Here is a 27,894-nt window from a genome sequence, read left to right as displayed (position 1 = left end):
ATATTATAGTCATTTTGTCCGATAATAGCAGCCGATCACGTTGCACTTGTTCCTATTTAGCTAGGAATGAAATATATGAGATCCATCTCTAATATTTTGGTTGAACACAAATAACAGAAAAATTAAAATGTTTAAGATTCAGTTTAGTATTACTTTGGAAGAGCCAAAAAGTTTTTTTTTGTATGGTGGGAAGGTTTTTTAAGTGATTTTGAGGTGCTTGTTAAAAATTTTAAAATAACTGATTCCTCCAAAAGCCAAAAAATGCCTTCTAGAAAAAACACTTCAATCTTGAGCTACGGCGAAAGCTCTACTTAATGCATCAGAAAATTTTTTTCTTTGGGCACAAGGTTTGAATCTCAGCAATGTATTTTTTATATAAAAAAATAACTTAAAAATTCTAAGTTAACAATGCTTTATAATAACGATTTTGATAGTACAATATAATTATAATTATAATATAATGCCATGCAATAAATATATTATTATCATATAATAATTTTACAACAACATATTATTTTATATGATATTTTGATAATGTTAATTATTATCATCATCATTATTATATTATAACAATTATGCTGTAGCAATGTAATGTTATTATACTTATGAGTATTATAATTAGTATTTTTATAGCATATTAAAAATAATGATATCATATTATTATATAAAAACATCATTATGTAATATTATATAAATATCTTATTTTATAATAAATTGAAAATAATTTTTACCATATTATTAAGGTTAAATATCAAAAGTTCTTGATGGTGCAAACAATTACGTAATTAAAAGTATTATATAATATCCTTTACCATCATTCCTCATACTAAAAGTATTTTCTCAATTCGGTTATCAAATAAATGTTAAAGTTTCACGATACTTCAAATATGTAATTATTAAATAGTAAATAATTTTACTATAAAAAAAAATTTTGTGATGAATTTATTTGCGACGGACAGAATTTTTATCGCAAATAAGATTATTTATGATGAAAATAATTTTTTATCATTAATAATAAAATATTTATGATGATTTTATTTTTTTATCATAAATAAATTATATTAGCGATGAAAAAAATTTTATCATAAATATAAATTATTTATGATGATTATTTTTATCATAAATAATAAAATATTTATTTTAAATTTAAATTTTTAAATATTAGCGATGAAAAATTTTCATCATAAATAATATAAGTGTTTGCGTCGAAAACAAACTTTTCATTACAAATATTTATACGATCAAAAATTATCGTCACTAATATTTGAAGAAAAATTAAAAATTCAAAAATTATAGATTATTTATGATTAAAATTTTTCATCATAAATAATAAGTATTACTGACGAAAATTAATTATCCATCACAAATATATGATTATTTATGATGAATATTTTTATCGCTAATATTTAAAAAATAAAAAATTTAAAAATTATAGATTATTTACGACGTAAAAGTTACGTCACAAATACTAGAGTATTTACGATGAAAATAAATTTTCTATCGTAAATATAAATTATTGACGATAAAAATTTCATCGTTAATATTTAAAAAAAATAAAAATTTTAAAATTTTAAAATTATAGATTATTTACAACGAAAATGTTACGTCATAAATAATCTAGTATTTGCGATGGAATGTTGATTTTCATCGTAAAATACGTGATGATTTATGACGAATATGTTTCATCACTGATACATGAAAAAATAAAATATTTTAAAAATTCAAAAATTATAGACTATTAGCGATAAAAAAATTTTATCATAAATAATTACGTATTTACGATGAATATCAATTTTTCATCGTCAATACTCTAATTTTTATGATGAAAAATTTTCATCGCTAATATTTAAAAAAATTTAAAAATAACAGATTAGTTACAACAAAAATATTATGTCATAAATAATCAATATTTACGATGCAAATTTATTTTTCATCATAAATATTCATCTATTTACGATAAAAATTTTATCGTTAATATTTTAAAAAATAAAAAATTTTAAAAATTCAAAAATTTTAGATTATTAGTGATGAAATTTTTTCATCGTAAATAGTTAATTATTTGAGATAAAAATATTTTCATCATCAATATTTTAAAAAAAAATTGAAAAATATAAAAATTATTTACGACAATATTTTTATCTTTAAGTTTTTTTGAATCTGTCTCATTGCTCAATTATTTTGCATAGATTGTTGGTTCTATAGACTGATCAGAGGTCATAAAGTATAAAGGCCTAGTACCTACCCAAAAATATAAAAAGAAATGATACCGAATTTTTATATGTTAAAACATGACCACAAAAAGGTTATCCAAAGATTCTTGAATGTATACCAAACTAGCCCTCCTAAATTTTTTAAATAAAAGCTCTTCTAAACTTTTTAGTAGTTGTATAAGTCATTTGCATGATGATGTAATTAAGTTATGCATAATAGGTGTAATGTTCATCAAGTTCAAAATTTATAATATTAATTGATCATGTCCAAATAATAAAATATCTTTTATGATAAATTATATTAAAAATAAAAACTGCTCCTTTCCTTCCTGATAAGATTTTAGAATATGGGGTTCATCATTTTGTATATCGTCCTCATAGAGTATGATGATATCTAATGTTGAGATATGGGGGTAGTGGAACTTGTCTCCTGTGATTTTCTACCATCCTAGAATATAAGCAACAAGGAAACTTTGAAGGTAGTGGAAGAGTTATTGGTGATTTTTCTAGTATTAGCAAATTTTGTTAGCCTAGCGAAGGGTTGCAATGAATAGGATCGGATCAAGTTGGGATCAGATTAGGGTAGGCTGTAGGCATGGGTGCCTAGAAAAAGCAAATTGGAATATAGCTTAATTTATTGGATAAGTCAAAGATTCAAAATTTAATCCGATTGTTTTATCGAACAGACTATATAACCTAAAATGCATAATCTACTTAACAAACAAGTCTAATAGACTAGGGCCCATGATTAATTATAAATTCTGTTTGAATGAGTCACCTGACAATCTAAAATTTGTGGATTGTCACATCTTCTCAATATTTTATACCCTACTCTATCTAGACCTACTTATCTCAAATCTGTGGATTCTCAAATCTATTTGATATGATTAATTATTTAACATGTTAGTTGAGTTGGTCCGCTTATGACATAATCTTATACCAAATCTAGACCTATTTATATCAGGTTGGGTTTGTGTCCTTTGGGCCATGCTTCTAGGCCATTGCATTTATTTTGGGCTGGATGAACAACGTTGCAGCCCAATCCTCATTGGGTCCTGTCTCTATTCTTCAACCTCCCAACCTCTGCTTTTCTCCTCTCTTGATCGGGTTCTACACCTGTTGGCTTTTAATGAACGGTGGTGTTCTGAATTTTTAAAAGTAATATTGAAGCCTTAAAGCCCATCAAGTTGCTAAAGGAAAATTTTAGAATATATATATATAGTAAAATAATATCCATTCAAATTTTTTTCATGAAAAATAATTAACGATGAAAATTATTTTTTGTTGCTAATAAGATAATTAATGATGAAATATTTATTTTCATCATAAATTTTTTGAAAAATTAGAGTAATTTTTTTTCATCAGGAATTATTAGTGATGAAAAATTTTTTCCATCGCTAATAACCTAATTAACGATGTAGCATTTTTCATCGCAAATAATTATTTTTTTGATGGAAAAATTTTTTTAGCGAAAAAATAGGATAATTTTTTTTGGTAGGAATTATTAGCGATGAAAATTATTTTCGTCGTTAATAGTGTTATTAACGATGAAATATTTTGTTTCATCGCAAATAATTTTTTTGCTGCAAAATTTTTTTATCGAAGAATTTTTTTTCTGAATTATTAGCAACGAAAATTGATTATTAGCGATAAAAATTTTCGTTGCTAATAGTTCACGTCCCATCACATCCCATCACGTGAAACTCTTCTTCTTCCCCTCCCCCATTTCGCACGAAATCAATTTTTCCCCTCCCCCTCTCTGCTCTCCCCCTCTCCCCGTCACTGCGTCACCGCCATCCCCGTCCGTTGCTATCCGCAGTCCCATCGCTTTTCGTCCATCGCTGTCCGTCGCCGGAGGTAAGGATTTCTTTTTCTTTTTTTTTGGTGTTTTCTTGGGCCACCGGGGGCCGACAGGGATGGGGTCGGAGATGGGCCACTAGGAATTGGCCGACGACGACTGAGACTAGGCCGACAGGGATGGGGTCTAGGGCCGGAGGTAAGGATTTTTTTTTTTTTTTTTTTGATGTTTTCTCGAGCCACCGAGGGGCCGGCGGGGATGGGGCCGGAGATGGGTCGATGGGGATGGGGTCGGAGCTGTGGTGACTGAGACTGGGCCGGCGGGGATGGGGTCTGGGGCTGGAGGTAAGGATTTCTTTTTTTTTTGGTATTTTCTCGAGCCACCGGGGGCCAACGGGGATGGGGCTGGAGATGGGCCGGCGGCGACTGAGATCGGGCCGGTGGGGATGGGGTCTGGGGTCGGAGATAGGGGCTGGGGATGGTTTGGGGCGGGATGTGGCCAGTGGGGATGGGCTAGGGAAGGGGCGGCCGGCGGCCCTGTCTCCATCGTCGGGGAGGGTGTCGGTCGGCAGAGACAGGGTCGGCAGGGGTGGCCGACGGTCGGGGGAGACGGGGCTGGGGAGGGGGCGGCGGGGAGGGAGGAAGGAAAGAGAGAAAGGAGGGGAAAGAAAAAAAAGAAAAAAAAAAGAAAAAAAAGAAAAAAAAATAGGTCGGGGAGGGGCGGCCGATGATGATGGAGATTAGGCCTGGGAGGGGCGGCCAGCAGTCGGGGGAGATGGGGCTGGGGAGGGGGCCTGCCAACTGCCGAAGGAGTCGAGGCCAGGGACAAGGCCGCTGATGGCTGGGGGAGACGGGGCCTGGGAGGGTGTCGATCAGAAGAGATGGGGCCGGAGAGGGGGCGGTCGGTGGTCGGGGGACACAGGGCCAGGGAGGGGGCTTGTCGGCGATCGAAGGAGACAGGACCGGGGACAGGGCTGCTGGCGATCGGGGAGACGGGTCGGGAGGGTGTCGGCCAGCGAAGATGGGGCTGGGGAGGGGGTGACTGAGGGAGATGAGGCCGGAGAGGGTGTCGACCGATGGAGATGGGGCTGGGGAGGGGGTGGCTGGCGACCGGCGTAGACGGGCTAGGGAGGGGCCTACCGGCGGCCGGCGTAGATGGGGCCAGGGAGGGGCCTACCGACGGTCGAAGGAGACTGGGCCGGGAATAGGGTCGCTGGTGGTTGGGGGAATGGGGCCGGGGAGGGTGTCGGCCGATAGAGACGGGGCCGGGAGAGGGCGGTCGGGGGAGATGGGGTCGGGGAGGGTGTCAGCCACGGAGATGGGGCTGGGGAGGGGCGACCGGGGAGACGAGGCGGGGAGGGTGTCGGCCGACGGAGACGAGGTCGAAAAAATTATTTGATTAATTATATTTATTGCATAGATTTTTTAGTATTATTACTGAATTATTTAATTATTTGATTAATTATTTTTTATTTCACTAACACAATACACATTGCTGTTACTTATTACAATTTAATTATTTTATTGCTATTTTATATATTTTTATTTATTATAATTCAATATAAAAATATTTTTATTTTAAAAAAATTATTAAAATTTTTGATAAAAAAATTTCAGTGCAGAGTTTTTTTTTTGATAAATTAAAAATCATCTTCGAATGTATATTCAGAAATAGTAGTTAAATTGCATTGAGCCGTAGATTCCTATTAAGAGTCGATCTTCATCGAGATCAACTCTTGGATGTTCGTATTTGGATTTTTTGAAAAAATAATAATTTTATTATTTTAATAGTTGATATTTTATTTCATTATGTGGTATTCAGTAGTTATCTGTCCATTATTCTCTGAGTATATAGTAGATAGGATACGTAGGCACCATATTCACATCGTATACTTGGAGAACCATGGGAAGATGTTGCAAAATTTTCATAAAAATGAGACAAAATATCCACTAATAACAATAATAAGATTATTATTTTTTTGAAAGGGATAGGGCTACACCTATTAGTAATGATTTGAAATGGATAGGATCATGTATTTTTACTTCATTAAATTGATGGAAGGATATTTTTTATGTTACTGTTCAGTCTGTATTTTTTAATATGTGTTGTTTTGTATAAAGTGATCCGTGTCTGGATCTGGATCGGAGTTTGGCCGAAATTCGGATCACGATTCAATCCAAAATTTAGATCAGGATCCAGAATATCACTGAACTTTTTTTGGTTGTTAATGATTTTCTGTTTGTTAGATAGATATAAACAAAAATTGGATAAATACTAGAGGTTTTTTTTGTCTAAATATCAAAAAGAGTTTGAATTTTATTGAGTTTGTATGGTATAAGGCTGACAATGCTAGTCGGATAAATATCCATGCAAGAGATGTGTCAATATGGTATATCGTCATATAACACTTGTTGAGGAGCATCTGCTACATTATAGTATGGATAAGAAGTATACTTGTTGATATGGCATGGGGAGGATGATCCGAATGAAGTGATGCGTGATGATGACGATACTGAAGATGATAGTGATGCTGCTGGACCTATCGAACATAGTGGTATAGGAGAATTATTAGATGATTTACATCATGGTACTTATTCAATGTACACATGAGTACTACTGCATCTGAAAATAATTCTAATCATGAACATAATATCCGACTTGAGGTAGAAGAGACTTCTGAACAGTTTGTAAAGCTTGTAAGGAATGCACGAGAGTCACTCTATCCAAAATATACAAAGCTTTTCAAGTTAGAGTTTTTGATAAAATTACTTCATATTAAAATCGTAAATCGATGGAGTCAGAAGTCATTTGATCAAAAATTGACATTGATTAAAGCAACTCTTCCCGATGGAGAGAGACTTCCGAAATCATATTCTGAAACAAAAATATACATGCGAAAATTGAGACTTGGCTATATTCCTATACATGCCTACAAAAATGACTATATATTATTTTATAAGGATAACAAACATGCAACTGAATGTCCGAAATGCAGTAAGTCTAAATACAAAATCGATAATAGAAAAGTAAAGAAGATACCTCAAAAGATTTTGAAATATTTTTCATTAATTCAAGACTTTAAAGGTTGTATATGTCCACAAAGACAGCTGAAGAAATGAGATGGCATTATGAGCAGCGGGTTCCGGAGGAAACATACTTAGCTACCCAACCAACTCTTTAGTATGAAAAGACTTTGATACAAAGCATCCGCACTTTACGAGTGACCCGCACAATATCTGACTTGGTCTAGCGACAGATGGGTTTAATTCTTTTGGCAATCTGAGTACCTCTTACAGCATGTGGCCTGTGATGCTAGTTGTATATAATGTGTCACCTTGAAAGTGCATGGAAGAACCATTTATTTTTATGTCACTGTTGATTCAGGTTCGAAAGCATCAGGTAATAAAATTAATGTATATCTACGACCTTTAATCGATGATCTGAAGAACTATGGGAAAATGGATACAAACATATGATTCTATGAGTCGAAGTAATTTTAAGTTGCATGCTTCGATTCTATGGACCATAAATAATTTTCTGCATATGGAAACTTATCTAGATGGAGCATCAAAAGATATCTTGTATGTCCAATATGCAATAGGGATGCATCCTCCTTATATTTAAAACATGGATGAAAAATATGTTTCGTGGGTCATCGACGGTTTCTTTTGGTAATCATTCTTGGAAGATCCATTATAACTAATATTTTGATGGAAAGTCTGACCGACGTCCTCCACATAAGAGTTAAGTGGAGCAAAAATTTTAGAACAACTTGAAGTCATTGAAAACGTCCAATTTGAAAAAATATCGGGTACTCGCTAGCGAAAGCGTACTGAAGCTGAGCTGAATTGGACGAAATGAAGCATCTTTTTCGAACTATCGTATTACAAACAGCTACTACTTCGTCATAATCTAGATGTAATATACATTGAAAAGAATATTTGTGATAATATCATCGGTACTGTATTGAACATCCCAAGAAAAATAAAAGATGGTACAAAAGCTCATCTTGATTTATAAGAAATGGGAATCCGATCGGAGTTGCATTTAGTTCGTCGAGGTGAGAGATTTTTTATGCCACCTGTATGTTATTCGCTGTTTGGTGAGGAAAAAAAAAATTTCTGTGGATGGTTCAAAATCGTAAAGTTTTCTGATGCATACGCTTCAAACATATCGCAATGTGTTAGGAACAACGACAGCAATATCTCTGGCATGAAAAATTATGACTCTCATGTGATGATACAACATTTGTTTCTGTGGTCATACGTGGTTATTTAGGTGGTGATATTCAAACTGTATTGATTGAGCTGAGAGTGTTCTTTCGAGAACTGTATTATCAAAAATTGAAGATTAACTTACTTGAGAGATCTAAGAAGGATATCGTACTCATTCTTTGTAAGTTACAAAAAAAATTTTCACCATCATTTTTTGATGTTATGGTGCATCTGGCTATTCATCTTCCAAAAAAAGCTCTTTGACTAGACCGATACATTATCGATGGATGTATCCTATTGAAAGGTAAAGAAATTATACGCACTTTGTCATATTAATTATAAGATGTAAATATATTTTTAAAATTTAAATTTATTTTTATTTATAGATTCTTGTGTACCTTAAAAAAATATGTGCTTAATAAAGCAAGATTTAAAAGATCTATAGCAGAAGCATATGTAGCTACAGAGTGTGTCATATTCTGCTTGATGTATCTTGACGATGTCGAAACAAAATTCAATCATACAAATCGTAACACAGACCATGAATGGGGTGACAATGAACTGACGTTGTTTATATTTAAATAAACGATTCGACCTATTGGTGCAAAGAGATATAAATTTATAGATGTGAATGAGCTATCCAAAGCACACTTATACGTTCTAAATAATTGTGAAGAAATTGAAGATTTTATTGAGTAAGTACCATCGTAGCATTCTGCTTAATATTTTAAATAAGTTTTTCATGTCGATATAAAATTAAAAATCATAACTTATTGCAGTGAGCACAAGAATATACTATGTAGAAAGAATAATACGAATGCTGATGATCGACATAGGAGAGAATTTATAAAATAATTTGATGATCTTGTAAGTTGCATTATTGATATATTATTTATTTAATTATAAATAATATTATTTGAACCAATATAATTTTTTATATTATAGTATAAATGAAACATAAGTATTTCAATAAAGAAGTGGGTACGATCGATGAGTTGTACGATTTAGCATGTGGTCTCGATCGAAAGGTTAATCACTACGCATCCTGTATCATTGGAGGAATAAGATTTCATATAAGGGAGCTTGAGATACAATGATGGATCTAGAATAGTGGGATTGCTACAATAGGATATCAAGGAGATGAAGAGATTGAATATTATGGTGTACTGATAGATATCATAAAACTAAAGTATAGGTCCGGTAATTCTGTATTCTTATTTCAGTATGAATGGTGAGATATTAGTAATAAAAAGATCGATATTCATATCGATTCACACTTTATCAGTATAAATTTTGCACGAACATGGTACCAAAATGAGCCGTATATATTAGCAACTCAAGCGAAACAAATAATATATCTGAAGGATCTAAAGTATCGAGGTAATTGGCATGTTGTACAAAAAATAATACCTAAAGGCGTATATGACATACCAACCCGATTAGAGATGGATGAAAATTCAGATTTACGTGAAGAAGAAGTTTTTCAGTAAGAAGAACAAACATTAGCCGAGCTTTTCATTGATGAAGAACTTGTAATGGCACCTTTGAACAGAGCTGATCTGCCATCCAACAAAGTTGAAGCTAATTTTGTATTTAATCTTGATGAGTCAGAGGACGACGATCAGTTGATAAATGACGATGAGATAAAAGACAACACATATATCGATTATTATGATTCGTAGGAGGATCTACACATCGAGGAAGATACGAATATTGATGAGTAGATCTATATTCTTCGTTCACTCTTCTCTTGCAATAATGGTATGCGATATAATTGTATTCATTAAAATATAATTTATTTATTATTATTATTATTCAATATTATATTCATTTATATGTCAATTATTGCAGATATGGCACTAGGAGACAGACGACGACATTCGTGTTCACAGTCTACTTCGGAGGTTGAGGTGCCTTCATCGATCTTCGTTATCTCACCGGCTCCATTATCAGAGGGTCCTGCACTGGTAGGTCCCAGTGAGGCGAATCCCAGTGAGGCGGGTCCGAGTGAGATAGGTCCGAGTGGTATTATTATACTTTTTATATAATAAAATTTGATCTTTTTATTTGGATAGCTATCATGCTAATAATTTATTTATTATTGTTTTAGGCCAATCTTCATCAATAGTGAGGCGAGGGTAAGGTCCATCGAAGAACCTCACTCTAGAGCGTTGGAGACGTGAGCACCTGGGATAGCATCTTCGTATCGAGATACCAGCCGGCTACACCAGGCCCATTAGGGGATGGTGCGAGCTATGGCAGATTGAGCTGGGCATCATATGCCGCAGCTATACCTCCGTGACGCTCTTCGATTGGCATCACGTTCTACTAGCTCAGAGAGAGATTTTCTACACCCACTTACAAGTAAAATAAATTATATTATGATTATTTAATTTGTATATTATTCTTCTAATATTTGTTATTGGTAGGGTGTATTCGACATCATTGATTTTGAGGAGGATCATGTGAGGGGAGCCGTGGACACTCATTTATCATTGCGTTTCATGGATTATCGCCATCACATACATCAGCATTGGTACCATGTGGTGCAGGATTATGGAGAGGAGGCAGTGCAGCAGCAGCCCTATGACAGTATCACTATAGATGATTGGACTGTCATATGCCGGCATTACGAAGTTCTGATATATCAAGTTACACATCCAAACTTTTTTTTTTAAAAGTTTAATGACTGAATTATTTATTCTTAAATTAAATTTGTTATCTACTAATTTGACTGGTAACTATACAGAGAAGATGTGCCCAGAACACCGCGAATCGGATGAGACAGACTGTACCATATTGTGGGGGTTCGAAGTCATTCGCTCGTCACATGGAGCACATGGTAGATAATTTTTAATTAGCATATAATTCTCTAGTTATTTAAATTTTTTTAATTAATTTTTAAATTACAGAGAGATGCTGAGAGTAGCGAGCTTCCTAGTAGGATCGATATCTACCAGCAGACCCACTAGCGATGGTCAGGAGAGTGGACGACGGGGAGCCAGGAGCTCTTTGTAAGTTTTTTTAATTATTTTTTTATTCACAATCTGATTTTTATTATAAAATTAAAATAGCTATAATTTTAATTTTCAAGACCATATGACAGACATGAGATCTCAGTCTACTCCTGAGGGCTCGACCGTATTCACAGATGATGAGATCTGTGATCGGATGCTTGGTACGAGATCATGTTATGTTAGGGGCCTAGGATATGGGATCACTGCTCCCTCATCTTCATGCTCATCTAGAGCTGACATCCATTCTACATGCGAGGCTCGACTGATAGAGGTACAGAGGCAGACTGTCGAAGATCGATAGTAGGCTACCATGGATCGACAGCAGGCTGAGCAACGAGCTCAGGAGTTGGCTACACGCATCAACGAGTATCAGCAGCTCCAGATCTAGATGATGAAGTGGATGGCACAGATGGAGCAGAAGATACAGTTGATGAGGCAGCAACAAGCCGGTTTGAGCTCTTTCGAGCGCTTCTCTTCTCCAGCTCGTTCTCCAGATGCCGATACTTGACGGTTTCTTCATGTATTTTTTTATTTTTATTTCAAATCTCTTATAATTTTAATTTAATATAATAAAATAATAAAATTTATTTATCAATTTATTGTGTAAATTTTTTATTTTTATTTTTATTTTTATTTTATAAAAATATTATAGATACAAATTAAAAATATATATTTATAAATTATTTTTTTTAAAAAATATGTTTAAATTATTAGCGATGGAATTATTTTTGATGAAATATTGATCGCCAAAAATATTTTAGTACGATAATTCAATTTTTTAATAAATATAAAACTATTAAAATTTTATATATAATTAATAACGATGAAAAATTATTTGTTATAAATAATTATTAGCGATGAAAAATTTTATCAAAAATTATCGTATTTATGACGTAAATTTTTTATCCCTAATATTATTTAAATTTGATTTATAAAAAATTTATTATTAAATTAATAGCGATCAAAAATTTTCATTGCAAAAAAAAAATTTTGCGATACAAATTTTTCGTCACTAAAAGTTTTTAAAAATTTTATTTTAGAAAATATTAGTTAAATTAATAGCGATGAAAATATTTTCGTTGCTATTAATTTTTTATTTATTAGTGATATTATATTTTATCATAAATATTTTTTTTATGATTAAAATTTTTCATCAAACATATTTTAACGATGAAAATTATTCGTCGCAAATATCCGTTATTAGCAATGAAATATTTTTTTCGTCGTAAAATATTATCAATGATATGATTATTTATGATGAAATATTATCGACGAAAATTTCATCGTTAATAACTATTAGCGACGAAAATAGATGATTAGCGATGAAAATTTTTTATCGCTAATAACCTATTTTATTGTAATATTTTTATTAAGTATTTTATTAGTAAAAGCTCTACTGTCAAAGCTCTATAAAAAATTTAAAAAAAAAAATCTACTACTTACATTAATGCCAAACCGGGCCCAAGTATGTTGGTTATTTTAAAATGGGTATCTGAAGTTCATTCAAGTATGCAGGAGTCCAATTGGGGTGTATAGTCCTAGAGTGACAATCAAATCCTGGGTTCCAAGAAGGTTATTGCCTACTCTCCTATGGGTATCCAAGCACTTCGACGAAACCACTTCAGTTTATTTTCGTTCTTTTCATACATATTTTAAAAAGTATCTACTTTGCTTATACGTTCGCGCGTCTATGTATAGAGGGAGAGATTTTCATATATAAATATCCTAGCCAACGTAGTCAAAATGAGATTAGCAAATACTATTAGCCGTTTTACGAAAAAAAAAACTATTAGCCGTTTTTCATAGCTGTCAAAGAACGCAAATCACAAAACCACAAAGATTTGATTGGAAAAGGACTCGAAAACCATAGAAAAATAAATAGGGGTATGAATGCTTCTAATGTTTTCAATCAACTGGCAGATTCACTTCAGCTGTTCCACACCAACTGAAATATCATGAGATTATCGACAAGCGACACCCTTGTAATAGATATAAATAAGGATGAAAGGAAGGAAGAAAAGGAAAACAATGACAACAAGGCTTTAGTCATACTGCCACAAATCCATAATTCAGCTGAGGCAAGCTGAGATGAAAACCAGGCGCATTACTAGAATGAGATGAAAACCAGGCTCATTAGTCGAAGGAGAATTTCTTGACCTAGTACTTGTCTTCTATATCCACAACTAGGAAGCACTTGTGGAACCACTGGTAATCAAAAATCATTGTCGCTGGCCATCATATGTATTTTTATACAAAGCTAGCTAATCCTAATATAGCCTGGACCATCGGCCCCACTGGTCACTGATCTGTAGTACTGAAACATCATGATTGCTACCTTGATTACTATAAGTATAGCCAAGGTGATAAGATAATGAGATAACATGACAAAAAGATCAGTTTCCTTAACAATACAAAGATCCACAAAAAAAAAAAAAACAAAACAAAAAACAAAAACTCATCAACAAGATAAAAGGAAAAAAGACATTAACAAGTTCAAACAATACAAAGATACTAGCCTACGCCTTTTTCTTTTCTCTCTGTCTCTCTCTTGGACCCCTGACTTGACCCTGAACAAACATTTCGCTCATCCAGCCACAAGATTAGCTGCAAAGATCTAATAATCTATGATTCAATGCAATCAACATTAAACAATTCTGTTGGAGATAATGAATCAGTACTTTTTCAAGTGACCCAGCATAAGGGATCCCCCTTCAGAGCATTGGAGGCTGCTGACTGCTGAGCATGGACTGTGAAGGAACTGCTGCTCTCCTCTTTCTTTAATAATTCTCCTCTCTGAAGCAAGCTTGCATAAATAAACTGTTGCGGTACCATAGGATAGTGAGATCGAACTAATTGAATCTAGCGCTGCTGTAGACCTTCAATCGTCTTCTTCCATTGCCATGCTCGCTGCTTCACATCTTCAAATGGCATCACCTTCTTTGGCTGTAAATTAAATTGATACACAGTTCAGTGAATGAATACATGCATCTTAGAAAAATGATGATACAAGCTTGGCCGAGTAACATACTGTGCATATCTTGAAATGCGAAGAATTTGATACTTGGACACTGAGGCCAGCGGGGTTATTAGACCAAATAATGTTCTTTTTAACCATCATCTTGGAAGGATCTACACATATCAATTTGGGTTTATCTGTGAGAATGAGTTGTATTTTCTTGTTTGATAGCTTCTGAAGTTTCTTCAGCTTTGAAATCATAACAATGTTCTCTCCTGGCTCCAGAAACTCTTGCCTGCCATTCAAACAAATTGAAACAGAATAATGCAAAATATGTAGAGCTTGCTGTCACTTCTAAAGCATTAAAAAGATAACTAAAAGAAATGGGAAAGGAAAAAAATCATCCATTACAAAATAAATGACACAAAACTCAAATTTATATGAAATATTTGCAAAATAATCAATTGCTATTTGCTATATCAGAGTTGTCGAAGAAATGTGTCAGCCATATGGAGAGGCAGAAACAGATATTTAACCAATCAAGGTTTGTGTCCAAGAAAACAAGACACTGTAGTCCTAAAAAGGCTTGGTAATATATACACCATAAATGATGTCAAAAATTAGATCAAAAATGCTTTCGGGTGCTTGTTATGTGCACAGGAAAGATTCCTCAGGCCCATTAATGCGGGCTTGGCAACACAATATCCAAGCACCACCTATATTCCACCAATCATGCATGTGTTGCACAATTCCCTCATGCCACATTTTAGGAGAACTTTTTGCATGCATGAGGGCACGCCCTAGCACTACTATGCATACCATCTGGAGTCAAAAGAGTCAATTGAAGCAAGCCTAGACATATGAAAATGTGTTTCAGATGATGATGATGTGGCACCATTATTCCCATCAGGGATGGCATGTTGATATGTCAAACCACCTCCAACATATGCAAGGTTCCATTGAGAATCCGAGCATCATCATCCTCATCCGCCTCAAAGTAAAATCATTAGCTACTTGGGGCTGCGAAAATTATTATAGGAAACTGTTTTTAAATAAAAACTAGTTCTACACCCATGCAATGCACGGAAATTAGGATAAAAAAATTATAAATGATAAAAAAAAATAATATATTTATTAAATTATATAAAATAAAGATAAAATACAGTTAAAGATGAGAAAATTAATAATAAATAATAAAATTAAACTCATATAAAAAAGAAAAAAAATTAAAGAATGGAAAAAGAAGATCCACACCTCCAATGTTAGAAAATACCTATATGTTCCTATGTTTCGGAAAGTATTTCTTATTGTTTTAAGTCTCTAATACAAAGGCAAATAGGTATTTTTATGTTCAATATCTACTATTTAATTCTCAATGTGCAACTAAGCAAAAAGAAAAGTCCAATGAGAAAAGAAAACAGTGTTTATATTAGATAGCTATTGTAAAGCAAAAATGAAAGATCTAATGAACATCACTGCAAAAGAATAAGTAGTTAAGCAATCATCTGGAAGAAATAAAAATAAAAGAAAGCAAGTTCTTTCAACAAAAAATATCATCATTTTATATTTCTTAGAAAAAAATAAAGATATTCTAATAACAAAATCCTTCATATTGCATCTCAATCTTTTTCTTGCTTAATGAACTTTTTTGTTTGATGCAATTAGAGGATAATTTAGTAGCCAAATCTTGATTAAATACTTCACCACCGAATCTCTTCATAGGAGTAAGTTTCTTAAGAGGAATCACACAACTCTCATTTTTATCCTGTTCAGATAAAAGATTTGAAATAATTTTAGAATTTCACGTACTAATTAATTATCTCGTAGTATACAGGAAAGATCTCAGACATAACGATAATAAATTAATTTTATTTCTAATTCAATAAAGTAAGCACTGTCAAATCTTATCAAGACTATTTTTATTTTCAAAATCATCATCAAAACTCTGAGACTATTTCTGCTCAACACAATCTTATTGTAAAAAATAAAATAATTGAATATAAAAATTAATAATAATATAATGATTAAATAGATAAACATATAGAAATTATAAATATATATATATAAAAAGTAATATTGTATCAAGGAAGAATAAGGAGCAGCACTAAAGCAATACAACTAAAGATAAAAAAATTAATAACAAATAACAAAATTAAACTCATATAAGAAAAAAAAATAAAGAAAAAGCAAAGGATGAAAAAATAAAATTTATTATAGTTAAAAGGGCAAGTCATCTGAGTCTGGTGTGTTCAAATCCTTTATATCAATTTATGCTTTTGGTGTAATATGCACTTTCAGCTGCAATGAATATAGATAATATATGCTTCCAGAAATGAAATTATGTTCGAGACATACTATTTTTTTAGTAATTTAATTTTTTTACAATAATTATTTTCATTAACAAAGTCATAATAATAGGACCGTCATGATTTTTTTTAAGGAAGAAAGCAGCATCTATAGCTAATTTATCTCACAGGCACCATTTCACCTTAATTTTTTTTTTTGAAAGTGATACTCATTCATAATTCAGAATATATATTTTTAGACAGATAACAAATTCTCATTTTGAAACACTTATTCTAAGCCTTCAATCTTAAGTTCTATTTTCTTCTTTGATTTTCCATCCTTCATTTTATCTTCAATGTCTCCCACCCCAGTAAGCAAACGAATAGCATCTCACACCATATGTAACTACATAAATTTTAAATATCATTATCATAATAGACAAATATGATTAGCACAACAACAATAAATACATAGATCTCATTGTATATATCAATTAAATAAGGATATTCCTTTTCACTGGCATTTGAAGCAATATCTTCAAAAGACATGAATGAGTAGCAAGTAAGAGGAATCTTAGGATCTTCACATGGATGAATAATGGTCTTGTATTGGAAGTTAGTTTTGTAATAATTTATCATGATTCTAAAATTTTCAGATAAGACTCTAACTAAATAATGATGCAGCACATATACATTGCCTTCAGTTAGCAAGGGCTTAAACTTATAAACAAATATGCTCTTCACACTTGCATGAATCTTCTCCTCCTAATGAACCATGTATACACAATGATAAAAATGCATCAGATCGAACAGAAAAGATAAGAGATAGAGAGAGAGAGAGAGAACAGGGTTGTTAATCCAAACAACATTGCTGATAGTTCATTAAAAATACTAATTTAACAATACTAAATCTTAGTAGTTACTTATCAATTCATCCAAAAGCATAAGCAACTACAATACATGACTTGAATCAAAGATGAGGAACTTTAACACTATAACAAATTATTAGAGGGAAGATCAGGTGGTGTGGGGGGCGTGGTGGTGTCAAGGCATACAAAAAATCTCTAATGTAAGAAACTAATTAGAAAGAAATGCTCAAATTTCATATAACATCTTAAATAATATCCACTGTTGTTAGGATTTGAGTTAATACCACAGCTCCATTGATCAACAAACTTCAAATTTATCCAAAATCTAATAGTGCCAATGAGGCAATGACCAGATCATTAAAGCTACATCAATACTTATAGTTTACTATGTCCCTCATGATCTAGATTTTTAGCACGAACATAATGAGTACAAAATTACCAGCATTTCTAATTGACCTAGGGGTGTTAACCCATGCAACATTCACAATAGTTCATCATTGTGAATGATTAACATAACAAAAGTTAAACCATGTATACACAATGATAAAAATGTATCAGATCGAATAGAAAAGATAAGAAAAAGAGAGAGAGAGAGACTAGGGGTGTTAATTCGAGCAACATTGCTGATAGTTCATTAAAAATACTAATTTAACAATACCAAATCTTAGTATTTACTTATCAATTCATCCAAAAGCATAAGCAAGTATAATATATTACTTGAATCAAAGATGAGGAACTTAAATACTATAACAAATTATTAGAGAAAAAGTCAGGCAGTGGGGGGGTAGTTGTGTGAAGGCATGTAGAAAACCTCTAATGTAAGAAATTGATTAGAAGAAAATGCTCAAGTTTCATATAACATCTTAAATAGTATCCATTGCTTAGGATGTGAGTTAGTACCATAGCTCCATTGTTCAACAGAACTTCAAATTTATCCAAAATCTAATAGTGTCAATGAGACAATGATCAGATCATTAAAGCTTCCTCAATACTTATAATTTACTGTGCCTCTCATGATCTAGATTTTCAGCACTAACATAATGAATACAAAATTACCAGCATTTCTAATTGACCTAAGGGTGTTAATCCACGCAATATTCACAATAGTTCATTAAAAATACTGATTTAACAATACTAAAATCTAAGTAGTTACTTATCAATTCATCCAGAAGCACCATTTCAAGGATGTATTCTTCCTTTTTTAGATTGGAATGGAATGAAACCTCCCACAATCTTATTATTCTAACCTTAATCTTCTATGGTTCATCAGCAGTAGAAATATTCTTGATATTATGAATCCTTAGGGCTATCATCGATACTGTAATTTTGCCAAGAGATCACCGACATTAGTAGTGAAATTCTTGTGTGGTTCTCGAGTATTGCCAAAGGATCAGATTTATAATTTCAAAGAATAATTTCAAATTTCAAAATATAGTTGTTAAGAAAAAATTTTAAATTTTAAATGTTGGTTGATCGGTTGGTAGGGGAGAATTTTAAATTGAGAGGATAAATTCTCTTTTTTTTTAAGTTGGGATTTTATTGAGATTATATTTTCAGAAGAAAATAGATGGTGGGAGTACTACCTGTAAGAAGGAGTTGGAGATTGACACCTCGACGACCGACCACCATCTTAGGCCATGCTTGTAACCCAACAGACCCACAAACCTATCCGCACTCTACCTCGGTCTCTGCCATGTGTGCAGAGGAGGAAATAAAATAAAATAAAATCCACAAAACTCGTGCATACCTACCCCTAAAAAAATAGAGATTTAAAGGAGAAGAATTAAAGATGGAATTATAGATTCAATATTTAAATCCTAACCGTAACACCTATAAGTTAGAGAAATTGAATAGCCGAAGATAAAATCCAGAGTAGTAAAAAAGCAAAAAGCATGAGACAGAGATATTGAGAGAAAGATGCTGATCAGATCGAGATTGGTTATCGGAAGGTTGCGCTGGAGGTTTCTCCATGCCCAACAGCCATCTCAAGGGGCGGTCCATTTGCTAATGAGTGAATTCTCATCTATTCGGATCCAACGATTCTCATAAAATCCCTCTTAACATCTTCATAACACCCTTATCTCTGCATCACATCGAATTCGCGCTTGATTAGGATTCTGAAAGAAAAAAAATTTAAATCTGATACAGATATATAATTTGATATAATTTTCATAATTTTTTTTAAATTATAATAATTTTATATTATTTAAATGTATCCGATCTGATCTAATTTTAAATTTTAATATTGTTTAATGGGTTGGTAAAGAGGAATTTTAAATTTTAAATTGCAGAGTCAGATTTCAAACGACCAGATTTAAAGAGAAGATAAAAAAAAAAAAATTTCAACTAAGATTTTATTGAGATTATATTATTATTTATATGTATCCGATCTGATTTTAAATTTTAATATTGGTTAATGGGTTGGTAGAGAGAAAATTTAAATTTTAAATTAGGAAGTCAGATTTCAAATGATGAAATTTAAAGAGAGGATAAATTTTTTTTTTTAAATAAAATTTTATTAAAATTATATTTTCAGACGATGACACATAATAGATTCTCAGTCGTTATACCTCTATTTTTATATAATATATTGATTACAAACAAGCATCTGACGCAGCAGTACATTCAACTCTACAGCAAGCTTTGGCACCGAAGTCTTTCGTAAATTCTTCCAGTCGATGCCCTTGAAGAAAGGATGCATCTTGAGGGCAGCATAACCATCAGGTGCAGCACCTGGTCTTTTGCTAGGATCTGTATCCTGCAATGAAATTGGGATAAGACAAGGAGCTAACGGGGTGCTCTTGTAAAAAATATTTTAGAAAAAAAACTACTGAATAATCTTTCTACAATTGTTTTGGTTGCGGAACAAGTTAATCTGGAGTAAATGGGTTAGCTTATTCTTAACTATCTTTGATTCAGAGCGAACTACTCCACCCCATAGGGTGGAATAGTTACCTCCAGGTTAGATAGAAAGGTAGCTTTACTATTTTTTTAAAACTTCCACTTTGCAGCGGAATAAAGTGGTTGCTTTTCTAGCGTTTGGTGGGTTAAAGTGGAATAGCAAAAGGTGCTCTATTCCATTTAACCCTCCTCTAATGCAAAACCAAACATGACCAACATGACTATGATTACTATCAGAAAATTAGGAAATAAAGAGGCACATTTGGTTGAGTAATATGAAAAAGAATCAAATAAAAGATCGAGTACATTTTACATAAATAAAAATAATAATACATAATAATCCACATAGAAAGAGTTTGATTGGCAATTCTCTTCTCATCCCACTTCAGCCAGCAGTTGGCATTGTATGCATTGGGCCCAAGCTGCCCTTAACTACCCTATATATATTACGCAGCCTCCATAAGCTTAGTCACTTGAATATGTGTGCAACCCAGGCAGACAAGGATCACAAAGGACGGCATGTTGAGAGCTGAGGGTAGAAATGCTCACACCCTAATCTCATATTGGAGCTGACGGACGCGGATGACCACGGAGAGTCCCAGGTGGTAGATGGGTAGTGGAGGTAGCCAATGGATAGCAGAAAAGAGAGGCAATGGCAAACTTTGTCCAGTTAATTTCGCTTTTCCTTCCAATCCTCTACCTTTTAACTCGTCCATCAGCTTCCCTCCGTGGTCACCACCTCTTTTTCCCATAATCCCCCTCCACTCTCTTAATTTTTGCCTTTTTGGGGAACATGCACTGATTTATTTATTTTTTTACTGTTGTGTTTTTTTAATCTTATTTTTTAATACCTAACCACCTAGGCGAAGTGCAGTGCCTAGGCATCCTGCGTACTGCCTCCACTTAATAGAACCCTGTGCATAGCCAGACAATGCTGATAAAGACCTATTCTATAAAATTAATCTCCATTAATTCCAAAAAAATAATAAATTAACTAAAATCTGTGAGCTGAAGGGACATAGTCCCACCATCTAAATTATTGCGGTCAATCGTTTATCATCTATCATTGATGAAAAATATCTATAAGATAAAATCTTCACAGATCAAAATTATGTCCGACGAAGATCCATCGATGCTTAAGTCAGCAAGGAGATTGGTGAATAGCAGATGAACAGTATTTGGCGTAGTAGAGTCTTAACTCTAGAATTATCTTATCCGTGTTGTTCATTTACTTCTCTTTTATAGATGATTCTGATGTAACCGTTAAGTATGTGGTCCCATTTTTTATGGTGCTAAATTATTGGATCATAATCATGGAGTTAGTGGGTTGTTTATTCCCACTAATGATCATGACACATAGTCGATAACCGTTCAAAATGGTTAGGATGTGTTGAGGAGATAGGCCGACTATATATCGGTATAATGATAAGTCAATAATCTTGGAGATTCGAATGAGAATCGATCGGTAACTCTGATATATTGATAGTCTTCGGTCAGAAGTTAACCAAGTTGTCCATTGTTAGTTAATAGTAGCCGACTGTCGGTCGGTCGATCGATTGTGAGTCGGCGTAATATGTTCATACGATCGATGTAGAGTTAGAGTCGAAGGTCGGTTGAATTATCCCAACAGTTGCCCCTCACTCCCAAGTCTAAGGTAGTCCGACGTGTATATTATCACGTGATCTGTCACGTTGGATGAAGAGAGCCGTCACGTATTGCCTTAAGCTCCAACTCAGCTGCTGGCTTTTATAAGTTTTTGAAATACGAGAGATCTCCTGCTGTTTGCTATTTCGATAGCTGTGAAATCATCATTGAGCCGTCGTTTCAGAAAGATATTCAGTGCTGGACATTTAATTCTGACTAGTGGATCTTGGCCACATGTCCAAACATCATCGGATCGGAGCTGTCCACATGGATAGCAGTGAGGTAGCACGATCAAGAGCAGGTGCGTCGAACCATCTGACCAATGGTCGGTCTGGATATTGTCATGTATCGTTACCTAATGAAATCCAAATTTGATAGATTTCATCTTAGCCGTTGAAGGATCCTATATATATATAGAGTCGCTTTCAGTCAGACTTTACTTTTGCATTTGTCACCATTCTCTGCAGTGGAAGGTTCTGCTGGAAGATCGTCCTAGTACCAGAGCTCCAGGGTCTCTTCTCCACCCTTTTTAGCTTCAGGTCAAGTGTTCTCATCCTTCTCCTTGGGTCCTTCTCCCCTTTGGATTTTCATTTTAGGGTTTTTTTCTTTAGTTTTCTTTATAGCTAGGGCTTCTTCTTCTCGAGATAGTCGGTCGAAAAATCCGATCGATGATCTTTCGGGTCCGAAAATGAAATCTTCTTCCTTATCCAGACCTAATGTTGAACGGTTCTCAGAGCAGTATCATATCACGGAGTAGTATCAGCTCTTTGCTCCTGATGCGAACAATCGCGTGAACTCTCCTCCTCCGGACTAGGTGGCATTCTATGTTGAGGACCTTCGGATTGGTCTTCGATTCTCGATTTTGGAGTTCATCCGAAATCTTCTTGACTACTATGGCCTTTGTCCTGCTCAGCTGGCACCGAACTCTGTCCGGCTGATAATTAGCTTTGCTTTGCTGTGTCAGCTCATACCGACTGAGCCTCATCTTTCTCTCTTCTGAACTTTCTTTGTCCTTCGTTCCCATCCTAAGGCCAAGGGTTGGTGGTTCTTCAACCCAAAAAAAGATCTTTCTTTTATCATCGATCTTCTATCGTTCATTCATGGATGGAAGAACCAATTCTTTTTTGTTTCTTCTCCTTTTCTCTAGGCTTTCCTTCGTGTTGGGGCGATCCAAGGACCAACCCCAACGAGAATAGTCGGGTGGAGGTCGATAATCGAAAAGATTTTCACCGACTGAAGGACATGGCAGTTCCACTACAGAGAGAGCTAATGACGAACAAGCTCTCTACGATGCCGGTCTTAGTTCGATCACCTCCTTAGGTATAGCATAGTTGATCACTTTCATTTTTTATTTTTATTTATTTTTGATCTGCACTGATTTCATGGTTCTGATTGCAGCTATGCAGTCGAAGGCATGAGTATCGACTGCTGATATTCGTCAGCACGCTGTCAAGAAGAAGGCAGCATCTGAAGTCGAACCCTTCCGACCATCGAAGAAGGTCAGGTGGTTGCTCCATCTGCACCGACGAGGGAATTTGATGTACCGTCGGAGTTGGTTTTCGAGCCGATTTTGGCATTGTCAACCCCGACAATGCTTCCTGAAGTGCCATCCATCGAAGATGGGGCGGTAGGAGAAGATGGAGTTGCAGCAGTACTGTCGGTGACTCCATCAGTTGAAGTTCGAACCGAGGCAGAAGTCGCGGCCAAACCAGAACAGTCCATGGCTGCGCCAACCATTCCAACAGTAGAACCTTCTCGGGTAGTCGAGCGCCAACTTCTCTGCATTCCCAAGCATGGGGTTGCCGATCAGGGATCGAGGGAAGGCACCAACAACTTCGACCGAGGATGGGTCGACTGCAGACCTTCCGACACTCATTGATATCCAGATATCTGAGGGTGAGTCGGCCTTGGCCAATCCAGCATTGGCTAGAAGGCTCATCGAAGCTATCCTTCTCCCGACTGATCGAGAGAATAGAAAAAATGAACCATCATCGAGATATTTTCTTTCTTTTATCCGATGATACTCGGGGTAAGTTCTTAATATATTATTATTATTATTATTATTTTGATTTGATCTGACTTGATTCATCTTTTGCTTTCAGTGAGCACATAACATGCATGACCTGGAGGTCGGCTATTGGAAGATTGTCGACTTTCATCGATCATGGATGGACAAAGTGGAGGCTGCTAATGCTGAGAAGATGGCTGCCCTTGAACAACTCCAAGCGGTGACTGAGCGGGAGGTGAAGCTTCAGGAAGAAGTCACCCGTTTGATCGCCATTCCACAATCTTCTGGAGCCGAACTTGAGTCGGCTCGTCAGAATATCTTATCTCTTGAGTCGCGTGTCAAGAGCAAGAAGCACTCCATCTATCGGCTTTGGCGAGAGAGGGATGGATACATCGACGAACTTGAAGCAGAGCATGGAAGGCATCGAGCCACCCTGAAAAGGTTGGCACTAGCCGATGCTGAGTCGACCTCCACAAGAGCTGATATGGAGTTGGCAAAAGCTGAGGCAAAGTCGGCAAGGAAAGCTTTGAACCAAGCCATCGAGAACTTCAAGAATTCAGAAGAGTTCAAGGAAGAAATTCTCGAGGGTGGGTTCGCTTCTTACTATATCGAATATCAGGATGACCGAGATGCGATCGAAAAGTTGTGCCTAGATCTGGACTTGAGCAGCATTATTTCTCCTGTACTGAAAGATGAAGCTACCGAAGAAGGGGCTGTGCTGACTGAAGACATTGCACCGAACGCACCAGATGATGTTCCAGTCGTCGATGCCGCACTAGAGCAAGGAGATGGAGACGACGACTGATGATCGGTGTATTTTTTCATTTTTTTTAGTAATCAAAATTTTTTGTAATCGGACTTCGGTCTAATTTTGTAATCTTCTTTTCTATGAATAAAAAAAAAATTTAAGTATAAATTCTTTCTTTCCTTGTGTATTTGTAATGTCGTAGAATTATCATTTGACTATCGAATATTGATCGGCAAGTCGAATGTTCAGTAATACTTATAGAATTCATCCGTTAGTCAAATATTAATTGATATATTTAATCTTTTAGGTATTTGGATAAATAGTGATAAGACGAATATCCTTTAACTGACCATAGTTAGGTAGTATATCCGGTTATTTGATAATCGATGGTAAGCCGAATATCCTTCGACTGACCATAGTCAAGTCGGTATAATTTCAATTCGACTTGAGTCACATTGACATAGTATTTCGTTTAGTTAAAATTAAGTCAGCATAAATAGTCTTTTGACTAGAGTCGGCTTTTACAGTAGAAAGATGAGGTATAGTCGGTACCGAGATATAGTCGGTATATCAGCTTTTACAATAAAAACTGATATATAGTTGATGTGTCAGTTTTTACAGTGAAAAATTGAAACATAGTCAATAGAAATTGACTGTCCATTCATCGATCTAAAATCACTTTGTAGTTGGTTGAAACTTTAACGATTCTAAAATTCAATATTTCATTCTGAATGGTATACATATGAACAACTTTATTGATAATATATCTTTAAGTTATCAGCATTCCACATTCGAGGAATAGCTGCTTCCTCAAGAGTTTTCAGTCGATATGCACTCGATCTAAGTGTCTCAATTATTCTATAAGATCCTTCCCAATTCGGAGATAATTTTTTCTGATCTAGAGGTCTTGAGACTTCTGCTTTCCTTAGAATTAGGTCTCCTAGATGAAAAATCTTCGATTTAACTTTTGCATTATAATATAGGACTACTCTTTACCGATATGCTGTCATTCGAATTTGAGCTTGTTGGCAAACTTCTTGAAGTAGATCTAGATCGGTTCTCTGACATTCTGAATTGCTCGGCTCACTGTATTGCTCCACTCTTGCTGATGATAATCTGATCTCAAGTGAGATCATCACTTCTATTCCATAAGCTAGCTTGAATGATGATTCTTTCGTTGGTACATATAGAGTTGTTCAATATGTCTATAGATCAGATATAATTCTTTCATCCAGAGGCCTTTAGCTTTATTCAGTCTGATTTTGAGTTCATGTAAGATTGTTTGGTTTGTCACTTTCACTTCACCATTGGATTGTGGATGACAAACTGATGTGAGTTTGTGCATAATATAAAATTTCGCACAGAACTCTTTAAAATTTTGATTATCAAATTGTCAATCATTGTCAGTGATAATGGTGTATGGTAGATCGAATCTATATATATGATTGATTTTTGAATAAAATCTTCCATCTTACTCTCAGTAATTTATGCCAGAGGTTCAGCTTCCACCCACTTGGTGAAGTAATCGATGGCGACCACTATAAACTTTCTCTGACCAGATGTCGGAGGAAAAAAGATCAAGTATGTCAATTTCTCATTATGCGAAGGGCCATAGTGCAACAATTGATATCAACTGACTGATCGATTAGTGTTATATATTTACATATTTCTAATATGGTTCATACCTTCGGATAAGTTCAGCTGCATCTTGTCTCATGATGGGTCAATAATATCTTTGTCTTAAGACTTTGTAAGGTAAAGATTTGCCCTCTAAATAATTTTCATAAATTCTTTCGTGAACTTTTCTGAGTGCAAGTCGACATCTATCGATCCCAAATACTTCAATAAGGGGAGAGAGAACGACCACTTATATAGTCGATCATTCATCAAAATATATTGCGAGGCCGTCCATCTGAGCTGTTTGGCTTTTGAGGGATCCATAGGGAGAGTTCCATCAGTTAAGTACTGGATAATCGGATCCATCCAGCTTGGTTCATCAGTGATTTGTAGCATTTTTTCAATTTTATCTATACTCGACTGTTCCAGACATTCAACGAATATCCGACCCAGTGAGTTGAAAGAAGTGATTGCGAGTCGTGAAAGTGAGTTGGTTCGAGCATTTTCTATTCTTGAGATGTGAAAGATCTCAAAATATTTTAGAACTAAGATAAGATCTTTCACCTTCTAAAGATCATCATAATAGGTCTTGGACTTCATCAATATCAAGCTCCTTGGCAATCTTTAAGCCGGTTAGGAGTGCTTCATATTCGATTTGATTATTTGAAGCTTTGAAATTGAATCAAAGAACATATTCAGTTATAACCCTTTTGGAATTGGTGAGGATGAGACCAACTCTGCTGTCTTGCGCATTAGATGCTCCATCAATATGTAGCACCCATGTCGATGTTAAGTCGGATTCGGAAGTCATGGCTTGCTTTATTTTGTCGTTAGCTTCATCCTCAGGATTATTATCAAGTATTGTACACTTGACGATGAAGTGGCCAAAACTAGCACCTTCATTGATAGATGTGGATGATATTGTATATCAAATTTATCGAGCTTTATTGCCCACTTTGCCATTCGACCCAACATATCAGGTCAGTGCAAGATTGCCTTCAACGGCTGATCCGTCAAGACGATAATAGGGTGTGCTTGGAAGTATGAGCGAAATCACTGTGATGATATAATTAGAGCGTAGATCATTTTATCTGCTCTTGGATATCTCACTTCGGCATTGTGAAGCACCTTGCTAGTATAGTAGATTGGTCATTGAATTTGATTTTCATCCTCTTGGATAAGCACCGAACTAACTGCCTCTGTCGATGTCGCCAAGTAAAGATATAAAGTTTCTCCAACCTTTGGCTTTGTAAGCAATGGTGGAGATGCAAGGTATCTTTTCAAGTCCTCGAAGGACTATTAGCACTCATCAGATCATGAGAAATCTTTTGTTTGCCTTAAAATTTTGAAAAAGAACAAGCATCTTTCTACCGATCTTGAGATGAATCTACTGAGTGCGGCAATTCTTTCATTGAGTTGCTGTATCTTTTTTTTGAAACTAGAATGCTTCATATTGATGATAGCCTTTATTTTTTCGAGATTGACCTCGATTCTTCGTTGGGACACAAAAAATTTGAAAAAATTTTTCTGAAGTTACTTCAAATGCATACTTAGTCGGATTCAATTTTATCTGATGTCGTCGAAGTATGCTGAAGGCTTCTTCCAGATCTCGAATATGATTGGTAAT

The 27,894-nt window shown here is 34.7% G+C and overlaps 2 protein-coding genes across 2 annotated transcripts in view; one reads left to right on the top strand and one right to left on the bottom strand.

Moving 5' to 3' along the window:
* The window catches only part of LOC140855623 (protein NRT1/ PTR FAMILY 5.10-like), a 199,744-nt gene that overhangs the window by 125,106 nt on the left and 46,744 nt on the right, over nt 1–27,894 (top strand). The gene's annotated exons all lie outside the window — the stretch shown is intronic.
* LOC140854134 (3-phosphoinositide-dependent protein kinase 2-like) lies at nt 14,037–15,158 on the bottom strand. Its single transcript, XM_073249611.1, has 3 exons — nt 15,015–15,158; nt 14,268–14,490; nt 14,037–14,182 (listed from the first exon to the last, which is right to left on the bottom strand). The coding sequence occupies exons 1-3, from the start codon at nt 15,053–15,055 to the stop codon at nt 14,099–14,101; spliced, it is 348 nt and encodes a 115-aa protein (XP_073105712.1). The 5' UTR covers nt 15,056–15,158; the 3' UTR covers nt 14,037–14,098.

Source organism: Elaeis guineensis, chromosome 1 (assembly GCF_000442705.2).
Source record: "Elaeis guineensis isolate ETL-2024a chromosome 1, EG11, whole genome shotgun sequence".
Taxonomy (NCBI): domain Eukaryota; kingdom Viridiplantae; phylum Streptophyta; class Magnoliopsida; order Arecales; family Arecaceae; genus Elaeis; species Elaeis guineensis.
The sequence above is the reverse complement of the archived record's forward strand: the minus strand, read 5'-3'. Positions and strand labels throughout refer to the sequence as shown.